The sequence below is a fragment of the Papio anubis genome, chromosome 1 (assembly GCF_008728515.1).
Source record: "Papio anubis isolate 15944 chromosome 1, Panubis1.0, whole genome shotgun sequence".
NCBI lineage: Eukaryota > Metazoa > Chordata > Mammalia > Primates > Cercopithecidae > Papio > Papio anubis.
Window position 1 is genome coordinate 115,786,388 of NC_044976.1, and position 14,005 is coordinate 115,800,392.

At 33.3% G+C, this 14,005-nt stretch overlaps 1 protein-coding gene across 3 annotated transcripts in view; it reads left to right on the forward strand.

The window, feature by feature from the left end:
* The window catches only part of MAN1A2 (mannosidase alpha class 1A member 2), a 168,260-nt gene that overhangs the window by 125,328 nt on the left and 28,927 nt on the right, over positions 1-14,005 (forward strand). For all 3 annotated transcript variants that reach the window (XM_017946193.3, XM_017946194.3, XM_021922698.2), the window contains 3 exons: positions 6,891-7,006; positions 10,427-10,646; positions 13,155-13,327. In XM_017946193.3, coding sequence (XP_017801682.1) covers positions 6,891-7,006; positions 10,427-10,646; positions 13,155-13,327 — 509 coding nt within the window. The remainder of the gene's footprint in view (positions 1-6,890; positions 7,007-10,426; positions 10,647-13,154; positions 13,328-14,005) is intronic.

The window sequence follows — 14,005 nt, forward strand, 5'->3', positions numbered from 1 at the left end:
GCTCATAGTAATTGGGAGAGGGTATCAGATGGTAAATGTATTAAAAATTCCAAGAAGTAGTTACCCCAAAAGTTAAGATATTGGTTACTTTTTTGGTGGGTGGGAATTATGATTTTGTGGGATACGTGGAAGGTATTGTTCTGACTGTGGGTTATACAAAGGTTCTCTATAATAAGGAGAACATTTCTGTTTTATATACTTTTCTGTATACATGTTAAATTTCACAGTAAAAAATATTTATAGTCAAAAAAGGGATCCCACAGGAGACAATTCTATAAACATTTTTAATTCTCCATTTGAGTCAAATAACTTGGAGGAGGTATATTCATAGAATAAAAATAGGATACTGTGAAAAGGAAGCAATTAGAGAATGAAAAAAGAGTTCAGATTAAAAGTATGATTGCTGACATTAAAGCTTCAGTGACGAGACTAAAGATATTATTGATTTAATAAAGTTCCTGGAATATACAGGAAGACTAAAAGACTAAAATTTGAGAGAAGAGAATAATAAAAACTCAGTCCAGGAGGTTCAATTTCCAATTAATGAGCATTTCAGAGGAAATAACTGAAAAAGTGGAATACAGAAAATATCAAAGAAATAGAAAAGATTTTTCCCAGAGCTGAAAGATACTGATCTGTAGTTTGAAAAGTGCCTAGCACAATGACTGTCGGAACAAACAAATAAAAAAAGATTGTACCTAAATTTAATCAATGTTTAAGTGAAGATTATCAACCTCGGAGAAGAGACCTGAGTGTGAGGAAGTAAGATTGGGAACATATTAAGCCTATTAAAAAATAACATCAGATTTCTTATCAATTATACTGGATGTTAGAAGGTATTGGAATGGTACTTTCAAGAAGCTCTGGGGGAAAATTATTTCCAACCTTGAATTTGATACCCATATGAAATAAAATTAAATGAGAGAGCATAACAATGACATTTTCAGATGAAAAGGTTTACATCCCACACACTCTTTTGTGGGAAGTTATTTCAGAATGTGATTCAGTAAAGCAGGTATAGACAAAGACATAGGACTGAAGAAGCAATAGGCATAACTCTGGAAAGCAAGAAAAGAGAAGTGACAAGATGACAGCTGTGGACTATGCCTAGTAAATGACCAGATTGGGAGGAAGGTCTCTAGGGTAGTAAGGAGCGAGGGGTGACTCAGTATAAGTAACATGGTTGATAGGCTAGGATACAATAAATGATTAGGGAAAGTGATGGGACACAATAGGAAACCAGTTAGAAAATCTGGAGAAAACGAAAAGCTATACAAGAAAGTCATAGTTAAAACATAAGGACAACCAAAATGCAGCATGATTTTACACAGTTGATGTCTAAGAAAAGACTGGGCAGCTGATAAGATGGTAATGTCACTGAATGAGTCAGTACATTTTGACTTAACCGCAAAATTGAGGTTGTAATATTGATGGGAATATTTTGTCATAGTTGTTTTGATACATAAATGTTTTAAAATAGTTCCTCTTCAAATGTAAAATCACTGCTCTCTTGTACATTACCAAAACATGTGCCCAAAAGGTACCACTAACCTTTACCCCATCCCAAATGCCCATTAAGTATAAGGAACTCTCCCTATCTCTTCATTTTGGTATTGTTTTAATATTTTACAAGTTATATGTTAACTTTTATGATTTTTTGTGATTATAAAATGTGTCAATTTGTTAGAATTAATTTGGCTTCTAACTATATTATATAAATCCATCATTATAAACTTATTAAATGTAAGTATGATGAGTATGGAAAGCTATTCAAAATTTAATTGTGAATTTCTTGTGCTATCTGAAATGTAGAATAAGACATCTTATTATTGCCCTGTCTTCTGCTCCTCCAAGTGACTTCTGTAATACCCAGCCACTTAATCTTTGAGATTCAGGAAGCTTTCATAAAGCAGAGGTGTCCTTTTAGATATTTAGATGGAAAATAAAGAATATCATTAAACTAATCTTAGTTGAAAGCAGATGGCCTTTTTTTTTTTTTTTTTTCTGGAGACAGAGTCTCACTTTATTGCCCATACTGGAGTACAGTGTTGCAGTCTCGGCTCACTGCAACCTCTGCCTCCCGGATTCAAGGTATTCTCATGCCTCAGCCTCCCAAGTGGCTGGGATTACAGGCGTGCGCCACCATGCCTGGCTAATTTTTGTATTTTTAGTAGAGATGGGGTTTCACCATGTTGGCCAGGCTGGTCTGGAACCCCTGACCTCAAGTGATCCTATCACCTCAGCCTCCCAAAGTACTGGGATTACAGGTATGAGCCACCACACCTGGCTGCAAATAGCCATTTTATATAAAGTTCAAAACCTGGCAAAACAAATTTATGGTGATAATAGAAATTAGAAAAAAATGGTATCATTTGGTATTGACTGTGAAGGCCACATTAGGAAAACTTTTATGATGCCAGAAATGTTCTATAGTTTTATCTTAGTGGCTTTGTTGGCATATACATGTGTAGACATCAAAATTATATACTTAGCATTAAATAAAAAAGTGAGAAGTAATAGCATTTGAGATGAGGTGAAAGTGAATTATGGGAGTATTAGCAGACATATTGCCTAAGGTGAATGATAGCTCTTTTCCCCCATTTGTTACTTTCTACAACACAAGATGGTTTTTAATTATATAAGTTACAGGTATTTAGATAATTATAAGTGTCTAAAGTTAAAATTGAAGGTCTCCTTCCTTAGAGCATTGCTTGAGTCCAGGAGTTTGAGATAAAATCTTTTCTGTGTATACACCAACATTCTTTAAACACACATTTTGAGAAGTATCAAACTATATAAATAATTCTGAAATTTGCTCCACCTCCACAACTCAACAGCATATAATAGATATCTTTTAGTGTCAGATTATAGACTCACCCTGATTCTCTTTAATGATTGTGCAATCCTCCATAGTATGTTTATATCGTAACTTAGCCTCCTCCCTAAACATTTCAGGTTATCTTTAGTTTTTTACTAATGAAAATAATTCTGATTAACTTTTTTTTACATCTATATTTGTATATTTCTGTAAATATTGTTATAGGATAATTCCAGAACTACAATTCCTAGGTTAAATTTTGTTAGCTGCCACAAAATTGTCCTTCAATTTCAGCAACTGGGAACGATAATCTTGCCAACATTGGATATTATCAATCTTTTAAAATGTTTGCTGATCTAATAGACAAAGATGGAATCTCACTGTTTTAATTTGCCTTTCTCTGATCACTAGTGAAATTGGGCATCCTTTCTTATGTTAATTATCGATTGATGTTTCTTTTTTTGTTAATTTTGTGTGCCCTATTTTAATTCTCCTTATTTGTCAGGAGTCGTCGTTTATGAGAATAATCCTTTTCTTATGACGTATGTTGCAAATTTCTTCTCCAATTTCTTGTCTTTTAGATTTATTTGTCTTTTAGCTTTACCTTATGAAGCTATCCATTGTTCCTTTATGACTCCTTCATTTTGTATTTTCTTAAGATCATTTACTTAGGAAGACCAGATATATTCTTATATTTTGTTCTGGAAACTTACTCTTTTGCATTTTACTTTTAAATCATTAATCATCCACAAATGTATTTTGTGAGCTAAATATATGAATATTAGTAAGCTTTTTTTTCCCCCCGAAATGGATAGCCAGTTTTTGCCATAAACCACTGAATAATCTAGCTTTTCCTCACCAATTTAAAAACCAGGGATAGTACTATATGAATGAATGAGGATTATAAGAAATGTACTTTTTTTTTTTAATGCAGAGAGGAGGATGTCAGTTTTGAAGCAGAGGTCAACGATATAGGACAGGGTTTGTAGAAAGTCAAGGATAAAAGAATGTGGTTGCCTTGGGAGCTGCTGTAGTGTCAAACTGGATAGGTTTAAAAGTATAGGTGGGATGAAGTAAGAGTATATCTAGGACAGACAAATATAGGCACACCCATATGTTTATATGCTTAGCTCTATGCTTTGCTTTACTGCTCTTCACAGATATTGCAGGGTTGGTGTGTGTGTTTGCAGATTACAGATCTGTGATAACCTTGTGCTGAGCAAATCCATCAGCATCGTTTTTTGGACAGCATGCGTTTGCTTTGTGTCTCTGGGTCACATTTTGGTAATTCTTGCAATATTTCAAATTTTTTCCTTAGTATTATGTCTCTTATAGTGATCTGTAATCAGTGATCTTTGATGTTACTATTGTAATTGTTTTGGGCAGCATGAACAGCACCCATAGAAAATGACAAACTTAATAAATTATATTGTGTGTGTTCTGACTGCTCGACCAACTGGCCATTTCCCTGTCTCTCTCCTTTGGCCTCCCTGTTCTTTGAAACAACAATATTAATATAAGGCCAATTAATAACCCTACAATGTACACCTAGTATGCATCAATATTAATCCTTCAATGGCCTCTAACTATTCCAAGTAAAAGAGTCATATGTCTCTCACTTTACATCAAAAGCTAGATATAATTAAGCTTAGTGAGGAAGGCATATCAAAAGCCGAGAAAGTCCAAAGGCTAAGCCTCTTGCACCAGTTAGGCAGATTGTGAAAGGAAAGGAAAAGTTCTTGAAGGAAATTAAAGGTGCTATGCCAGTGAACATATGAATAATGAGGAAACAAAATGGCCATATTGCAGACATGGGAAAAGTCTGAATGGTCTGGGTAGAAGATCAAACCATCTGCAACATTCCCTGAATCCAAAACCTCATCCAGAGCAAGGCCCTAACTCTCTTCAATTCTGTGAATGCTAAGAGAGGTGAGGAAGCATCAGGAGAAGAGTTTGAAGCTTACAAAGGTTGGTTTATGAAGATTAAAGAAGGAAGCTGCCTCCAAAACATAAAGGTGACAGGTGAGGCAGCAAATGCTTATGTAAAAACTGCAGCATGTGATCCTGAAGATCTAACTAAATTAATTGATGAAGGCGGCTACACTAAACAACAGATTTTCAATGTAGATGAAACAGATTTCTACTGGAAGAAGATGCCATCTCATAGCTAAAGAGAAGTCCGTGCTTGGCTTTCAAGGACAGGCTAATGTTGGGGGCTAATGCAGCTGTTGATTTTAAGTTGAAGCCAGTGCTCATTTACCATTCTGAAAATCCTAGGGCCTTTAAGAATTTTGCTGCATCTTACTCCCTGTGTGGTCTGTAATGGAACAACAAAGTTCAGATGAGAGCACATCTGTTGATGGCAGAGTTTACTGAATATTTTAAGCCCACTGTTGGGAACTGCTAAGCAAAAAAGATCTCTTTCAAAATATTGCTGCTCATTGACAATGCACCTGGTCACCCATTTTCTGTGGTGAAGATGCCCAAGGATATTAATGTTGGTTTCATGCCTGCTAACAACATCCATTTTGCAGCCCATGGGTCAAAGAATGATTAAGATTCTCAAGTCTTGTTATTTAAGGATTGCATTTTATAAGGCTATAGCTGCCATGGATAGTGATTCCTCTGACAGATCTCAGCAAAGTAAATGGAAACCCTTCTGGAAAGGAGTCACTATTCTAGATGCCATTAAGAACATTTGTGGTTCATGGGAGGAAGTCAAAGTATCAACATTAACAGGAGTTTGGAAGAATTTGATTCCAGTCCTCATGGGTGATTTTGAGGGGTTCAAGCTCAAGTGGAGGAAGTAACTGTAGATATGGTGGAAATAGCAAGAGAACCAGAATTAGAAGTGGGGCCTGAAGATAGGACTGAATAAGACTTGAATGGATGAGGAGTTGCTTCTTACAGATGAGCAAAGAAAGTGGTTTCTTGAGATGGAATCTACTCCTGGTGAAGAAGCTATGAACATTGTCGAAATGACAACAAAGGTTTAGAATATTATGTAAACTTAGTTGTTAAAGCAGCATCAGGATATGAGAGTGGACTCCAAGTTTGAAAGAATTTTTACTGTGGACAGAATGCTGTCAAACAGCATCACATGCTACAGAGAGATCTTTCGTCTTACAGAGAAATCAAACAGGAAGAATCATTCAATACAGCAGATTTCATTGTTGTCTCATTTTAGAAATTGACCCAGCCACCCCAGCCTTCAGCAGCCACCACCCTGATGAGTCAGCAGCCATCATCAAGGCAAGACCCAACACCAGCAAAAAGAATGTGACTTGCTGAAAGCATCAGATGATCATTTGCATTTTTAGCAATAAAGTATTTTTAAAATTAAGATATGAACATTGTTTATTTAAACACAATGCTGTCAACACAACTTTTATACCTACTGGGAAACCAAAAAGTTTGTGTGACTCACTTTGTTGCCATATTTGCTACATTGCAGTAGTCTGTAAACAAACTTTCTGTATCTCTGAGGTATGCCTGTGTATACTAAAATTTGTATAAATAGTAATCAAGGGTAGGAAGTCAACAGCTATTTATGTTATGCAAGGTGATATTATAAAGGAATTCTTGGGTGTTTTTTCTTTTTGTAGATGTATTTTAATTTATTATCTTTGGCTTAGGAATTACCATTAACCATTGTATAGGAACATGTCTTAAGAGTAAGCTCTTTTTGCTTAACATCCGATTTAAGTCGAGCTTTCATATTTAGTCATAACTTATTTATTTAAAGCTATTAATATATAAAAGGTAATTATCAATTCTGGAAAAGTTTGGCTCTATGACAGTGTACAAACTAATTCAAGAAAAAGACTACTAAGTACGTGAAGCACCACATCCAGAGAAAAAAGATTTTCTAGAAAATTCGATACACATGTAGAGGAAAGTGATTATGTGTATACTTATGGGACTAAATTTGAAGTGTGTTGGAAATGGGGTTGTCAGTGTGATTTTAAAATTATTGACCTGTAACAGAGTCATTATAATTGAAAATATTGCTTTATTTGTCTTGTCTTCCCTTGCCTTTACCTCTATCCTTCTGTTTTCTCCTTTGTTACAGACCATACATCTGTCGGCGGTCTGGGAGACAGTTTTTATGAATACTTACTGAAAGCATGGTTGATGTCAGATAAAACAGACCATGAGGCAAGAAAGATGTATGATGATGCTATTGAGGTGATTATTTCCAGAACATTTTTCTACTTAACAGATTGAACATACAGTGTATTTGGTAGTGACTAGATGACTATCTTATAACCATTTTATTATAGACATTCAGTAAATATGTATAAGCATTTTATTATATGCATTCACTATAGAGTTTGCTACTATTTTAATAGAAAAGCCTCATATTAAGTCTTCTTTTATTTGTGGCATTTTAAAGAAATTTTTGAAGAAAGAATTTATTGTAGGCCGGGTGCAGTGGCTCACACCTGTAATCTCAGCACTTTGGGAGGCCGGGGTAGGCAGATCATTTGAGGTTGGGAGTTCAAGACCAGCCTGGCCAACATGGTGAAAACCCATCTCTACTTAAAATACAAAAATCAGCTGGGCATGGTGGTGCATGCCTGTAGTCCCAGCTACTTGGGAGGCTGCGGTGGTAGAATCACTTGAACCTGGGAGGTGGAGGTTGCAGTGAGCTGAGGTCTCATCATTGCACTCCAGTCTGGGTGACAGAGCGAGACTCTGTGTCAACAATAAATAAAATAAAATAAGAATTTATTTTAGTGTATTCATGAAAATTGATTTTATTTACTTTTAGTTAATGTTTGCAGAGACTGAAAAACTTCTGACTTTGTATACATTTTCATAAACGTTTTTTCTTTCAAATGACCCCTTTGAATTTACACATTGAGAGCCTTATGGGTAAATACTTAACTAATGACAACACATGTATATAGTATTTTCTACGTGCCAGGCACTGTTCTAACCCTTCTTACATGTATGAGATCATTTAATCATTATCACCATTTTACACATGAGGACCTTAAGGAACAATGAAGTTGAAGTAACTTGCTGAAGGTTGTGTTGCTGGTAATTGATGGGGCCTGGAACTGAACAGTCTGGCTGCCGAGCCAGTGCTTTTAACCACTGTCTTATATTGTTTCATATTTAAATGACTTCATACCATGATATTGTGACAGTTTATAATTGGAACAAGATTCATTCTAGGAAGAATTTATATGGAGTATTTCTAAGAAAAAACTGAAATAGAAAAGTAAGTTAAAAGTGTGTTAAGTAAGTGTGTTTAGCAGGTTATTAGCTTCCTGCTTTATTATAAACTGATATCCACTTGACGATTTTAATTACTTTTTAAAAGTTGTATATTTTGTATATAACAACACTGTGCTGATGTAGTCAGTAATTAGTTGTCAGAGTTATAATTTTTGTTTGGTTTGTCTTTTTCATTAAACCAAGAATCTTATCCATTTTATATCCCTACTCTTTAGGCACCTAATTTGCTATAATTGTTTTTAAAAAATGCGCAGGAGTTGAACTTAATATGTGGCTCATGGTGTTTTGCCCATTATAGGTACTCAACAAGTGTTTGTTGAGATATTGTGTGAAATAATAAATAGAACTAAAAGTACAACAAAGAATATAAATTTTAGTAGGAGAACTTTATTCTCTTTTATTAAAATTTAAACCTAGAAAGTTTTATGATCCAGATAGGTTATTATCTGGGAAGAATTTAATATTCTTAGAACCATATTGTTAAAAATAGCTCTTAGTAATTCCCACTAGACTGTGGCCTCCTTTGAGGGCAGAGACTAATTTGCTTATCATTATCTCAGCATCTAGCACGTTACTTGAAACATAATAAGTATTCAATAGTATTTGATAAATGCATGAATATATTTAATATTATTATATTTGAGAAAATGTGGTGTATCATATCCCATAATAAATTAATTTTTGCTGTTTTCTTGTAATTTTCTTTAAAACTATTTTGACTTTTGCTTAATTTTTTCCAAAGGAAAAAAATTATATTTGTCATCCTTTTTTAATTGTACATGCTTTGAAAGGCATGATAACTATTTTGAAAGTTAACCTTATAAATTCACACTATTTTTCATGAATCATCTGCTATATGTTGTGTATTCTGTAAATATTTCTGTACTTGCTTTCTTTTCCCTGTTTTTATTAGTTTTATTAGTTATTAAGTCAAGAATAGGTACCTAATAAATGTTTTTTAATAGTTGGTCAGCTTTCACTTTGAGACATGATCTCAAGTATGCAGTCTTTGCAGTGTTAATTATTTTCAAAAATTGTTAGAGTATTGTAAAATAAATGACATATGGAATGTATGAAAGAGATAGGAATGACCACTTAAGACTCATTCTAATTTGAAATACGTTATTTTTAAACTTTGTCTTTCTGAGCTATTTTACTTAAATTATTCCATACCCATCCTACCTTACCGTGTTCTTACAGATATCCATATCCCTGGTTTCTACTTTCTTTTAAAATTATTGGTAAAAAAAAAAAAAACCCTAGTGAACTGCCTTTTACTTTAGTTCTAGTAAGTCCATGTGGATATACTTGGATATCTTTTAATTGTAATATGGTAAGATTTATGTTATAATGAACAGAAATGACAAAATGACAAACATATGAATACCATCTTTTAGGCATTTTTGGAATACCTTTTATGTGGAAAACATGCTAGTATCATGAGGTTCAGAAACATGAAAAATACCACCCCATACTCAAAAAACTTTACTTGTGCTTCAGAGTACTATGGTTAAAACAATGACAAAAACTTATTACTTAATAATTAAACATGTATTGAGTGCACACTACATTATATGCCTTCTGGAATATAGGTGATCGGTAAGACATAGTCACTCCAGTTCTGTAAAACTCACATTATTATTATAGAGAATATAGAATAAAATTTTCCAATCCTGATTGTTATTAAACTTGTCAGCGAACAACTGAAAATAAAAATATTCCTTTTTGTCAGAAAGAAAAGTTAACTACTAATCATACATAATAATTTCTACTAAAGAAAACTGAGTTAATGGCCATTGCTTATACTTTTCCATAGAAATACCTCTAAAGGTAGAAAATAGCTCATCTCAGCAAAGTCTAAGAACATATTCCAAAGGAGCAAAGCTCTTGAAAATCTCATTTTAAAAATGAAATGTGATTGTTATACTCTGATATACTCAAGTTTAGTATAGACTGTTTCTCTCACCATTCCCACATCTTTTGAGTAAAATTGATATTCCAGGAAGATAGACAATGTTTATAATATGGCTTCTCTTATCCATGACAATGCATCCAAAACAAATGCCTAAGTCTGAGAAGTAAGGGACTAAAGATAATACTATGTAGAAGGTAATCTTTAGGCCAAGTCTCTCCTCTTCCACTCTGTCTTATTATGGTAGTGATTCAGGTATTTGTTCCCGATTGTATGCAGTTTGATCCTCCACTCCAACACTTACTATTAATTAAGTCTCTTAGTTTGGGAAAGTTACTACTTTATAGACTATCATATTACCCAGGTTTTATAATGGCCAGAAGGATATAGTAAGTTTGAACACTTAATAGTTTGCATCTAAAACTTTGAATATCTTTTCTTTCCTATAGGCTATAGAAAAACATCTTATTAAGAAATCTCGTGGAGGTCTTGTCTTTATTGGAGAATGGAAGAATGGGCACTTGGAAAAAAAGATGGGGCATTTGGCCTGCTTTGCTGGGGGAATGTTTGCACTGGGAGCGGATGGTTCCAGAACAGATAAAGCTGGTCATTATTTAGAACTGGGGGCAGAAATTGCACGTACTTGTCATGAGTCATATGACAGAACTGGTAAGAATATTAATAAGGCTAATTATATAGTCTAAAATAATCTCTAAAAATGTATTTAGCAATAAGAAGAATAGGCGCTTGTTACTTCCAGATAGTTTACACCAACATGGCAAATCATTTTCTTAAAAACTTGAATTTTAATTCTGGAAATGTGTCTCTGCATTATTTTTTAAATTCTGAATTCTGCTGCTATTTCTGTTAAAGATTTTGAAGTAATTGTTTTAAAGACAAGAATCGTGGGGTATTTGGGAATAAATGGAATAACATTTATTTTAATATAAGAATCCATTTTTGCCATTTCAGCTTCTATAAAAAGTTACTTAAAAGAACATAAAATTGACTGATTTCAGTTACATTGCCTTGCCTATCCTCTTGTGATAAAAAGAATAACCAAAAGATGATAGTATTTATCTTTATTGGTGTCTGGCTAACTAGTAGTTTTTCAATTAGTTCACCAATAGTTTTTGGAATTGTTTATGGCTTTAACTAAAAAGATCCTCTGACATTGCATTGGGCAAATATTTTCTGAACTTCAGTGTCCTTACTTAGAAAAGGAGATGATTCTTAAATGGTGACAAAAATTGGTTTGGTTGGGGCTGAAAAAATTTTTACTCTTTGTGTATAAAGCACAGATATACATATAGTCATACATAGATACACAGTATATATTTGGTATTAAAATTTTATGGAGGGAGAAGGTATTAAAATTTTATGCCTTTACTTTTTTTTAAAAGGCAAAACGCTTCTTAGGGGTGCAGTAATGAAAAGGGGCTGAAAAACACTGGACTAGACCTTCCAAGATTTTCTCTGGCTTTAAAAACATGAGTTTCTATATGAGGTAATGGATAATGAGCTCCCTGAAAGCCAAAAAACTAGAAATTTCTATTTGATTTCAGAAATCAAATCATTAATTTTATCAAATAACAATTTCTGTTTTAGGGTTACTTTATCATCAGATACCATGAAACAAATATGATTGACCTAAAATTTATGCTAGTTCATAAATCTGTCAAGTTATTTTTATACAGTAAAGAATTATTAACTTATGGCAAAATTGATTCTTCAGTTTTCTCGTTAACTAAATCAAGGGTTCCCTTTCTTGAAAGAATATAAGTCAAGAGGACAGTGAAGTAGTGTTATTTCAGGGTAGTTTAAGTGTTGGTGTGTAATACATATAAAGGCAGTGATCTGAGTTTGAAATAGAGGCTAAATTAAATTACCGTCTTGATACAGAATGTCAATTATGCACTTAAAATATAGCTAAAACATTAGTAAAACATTGAGGACCAGGATGGATATTCATAGAGGCTAAATTAAATTATTGTGTTGATATAAAATGTCAATTATGCACTTAAAATATAGCTAAAATTAGTAAAACATTGAGGACCAGGATGGATATTCAATTTTATATTAGGATCCACGAGAATAAGGATTGTTTTTTGACAAATTTTGACCGAAAATCAAATAATAGACCTAAAATAATTGAATTTCATATAGCATACATACTAAAATATGGTATATCATAGTTATTATAATTAAATATTTGCTCCATGAAATAGGGAACAGCCATTATATGCCAAGTATTATGCTAGATGCTTATAGGTTAAAGTATGAACAAGATACATTCCCTGCCTTTCAGAAATTCATAGTGTATCGGAGTTATGAAAGGATTTCCTTATATTTCTGGTTTTCACATTTCATAATGACATTGCTGATGCTGATTCTTTTTCTGATTGTCATTTTCACATTGCAAGTTGATGAACCTGTGACCCTCTTTGTTATGGTAAACCAAAACATGATTATTTGATTTGTGTCCTGTATTTTCAAGTCTTCTGTTGTTTTTACTTGTCTTTAATCTCAATTTAGATCCTTTAATTAAAAAGTACAATCCTAGTTTTGCTAACTTTCCAGCAGGTTATTAATCCTCTGCTGTGTTTTCTTATAGCTGTGCTATAATTTTTGGCCGCCGTATTTTAAAATATCCATTCATTTCTCCTTAGTAGTTATTCCAGCTAAATTTATACTGTAATTATCTACAACTAAATCAATTCATGATCTAAGTTCTAAAATGTTTTCTTATACGTGTGTATTATGGCAAAATGTCTTTAAAAATTACCTTGCCTTAAAAAAAAATCCACACAGTATAATTATCTATGTACTTTTATTTCGGACCACAGTGGACTATATGATGTGCAAATGTCTAGGTTTGCATTTGTTTCCAAAAGATTACTAGACTCTTATTGGTGGAATTGGATTTAGCAGTATGTTGATACACATTATTCTGAGAAACATTTTATGTGAGAATAATAGGAATATTTATAAGTCTATTTTAAGAAAACCAAATGTGGATCTTTTAAAATGACTCATTTTGCACTGAGTGCAAACAGCAACAATAAAAATAAACAACAAAAATTACTTCATATTCTATTCTTTCAGGGAAGAAAGAAGTCCTTGCAAACAAACTTAAATGGTTTATTTTGCTCAGTTATTTCTTTTGTCATGTTACAGCATTAAAGCTAGGTCCTGAATCATTCAAGTTTGATGGTGCAGTGGAGGCTGTGGCTGTCCGGCAGGCTGAAAAGTATTATATCCTCCGTCCAGAAGTAATTGAAACCTATTGGTACCTATGGCGATTCACTCATGATCCAAGATACAGGCAGTGGGGCTGGGAAGCAGCACTGGTAAATAAGCCAATATTCCATTTTATCTGAAAGAGTGTTACATCATGCCCTCCTATGATGCCATGTATCCTCACCCATGTTACCTCATTTTTAGTATCTGTAGGGCAGTTTTTGTTTATCTGATGAAGAAACTCTTAGTCAATTTAAGTTTCTTGGCAGTAGAAATAAATCTTACAATACATATTAAATATATATTAAAATATTAAAATATTTTTAAAATATATAAATATATATATTTCAAAGGAGGAATTTTTAATGGTTAGTAGGTAAAGGAAGCAAGGGTTTACTCTTAAAATGCTAGTCTTTCAGGGAATCCATGGCTATCAGTACCTAGGGAGGAAAAAATTATTAGTCTTTTATAAAAGTATAGCTTATTCCCAGGAGTAAGGGGTTGTTTTATTCTTTGAGATTTACTAATTGTGATAAATAGCACTAATTATGGTGACTATTCATATTCAAATTGTTTAACTTAAGCTTACAATCTAGATAGAATGATTAAGGAATCCCAAATGAGGTCAGTAGTGCTGGTAAATTGCCCAGACAGGAATGTATGAGATATGTTTTAGGGCGAGATGTATACCAATTTGTGTAAAGAGAACGTTGCACAGTGGCAAAGCGGGAGAGAAGATTGGAGACATTATAGTAGACAGCCTTACACACCAAATCAAAGGTTCTTAG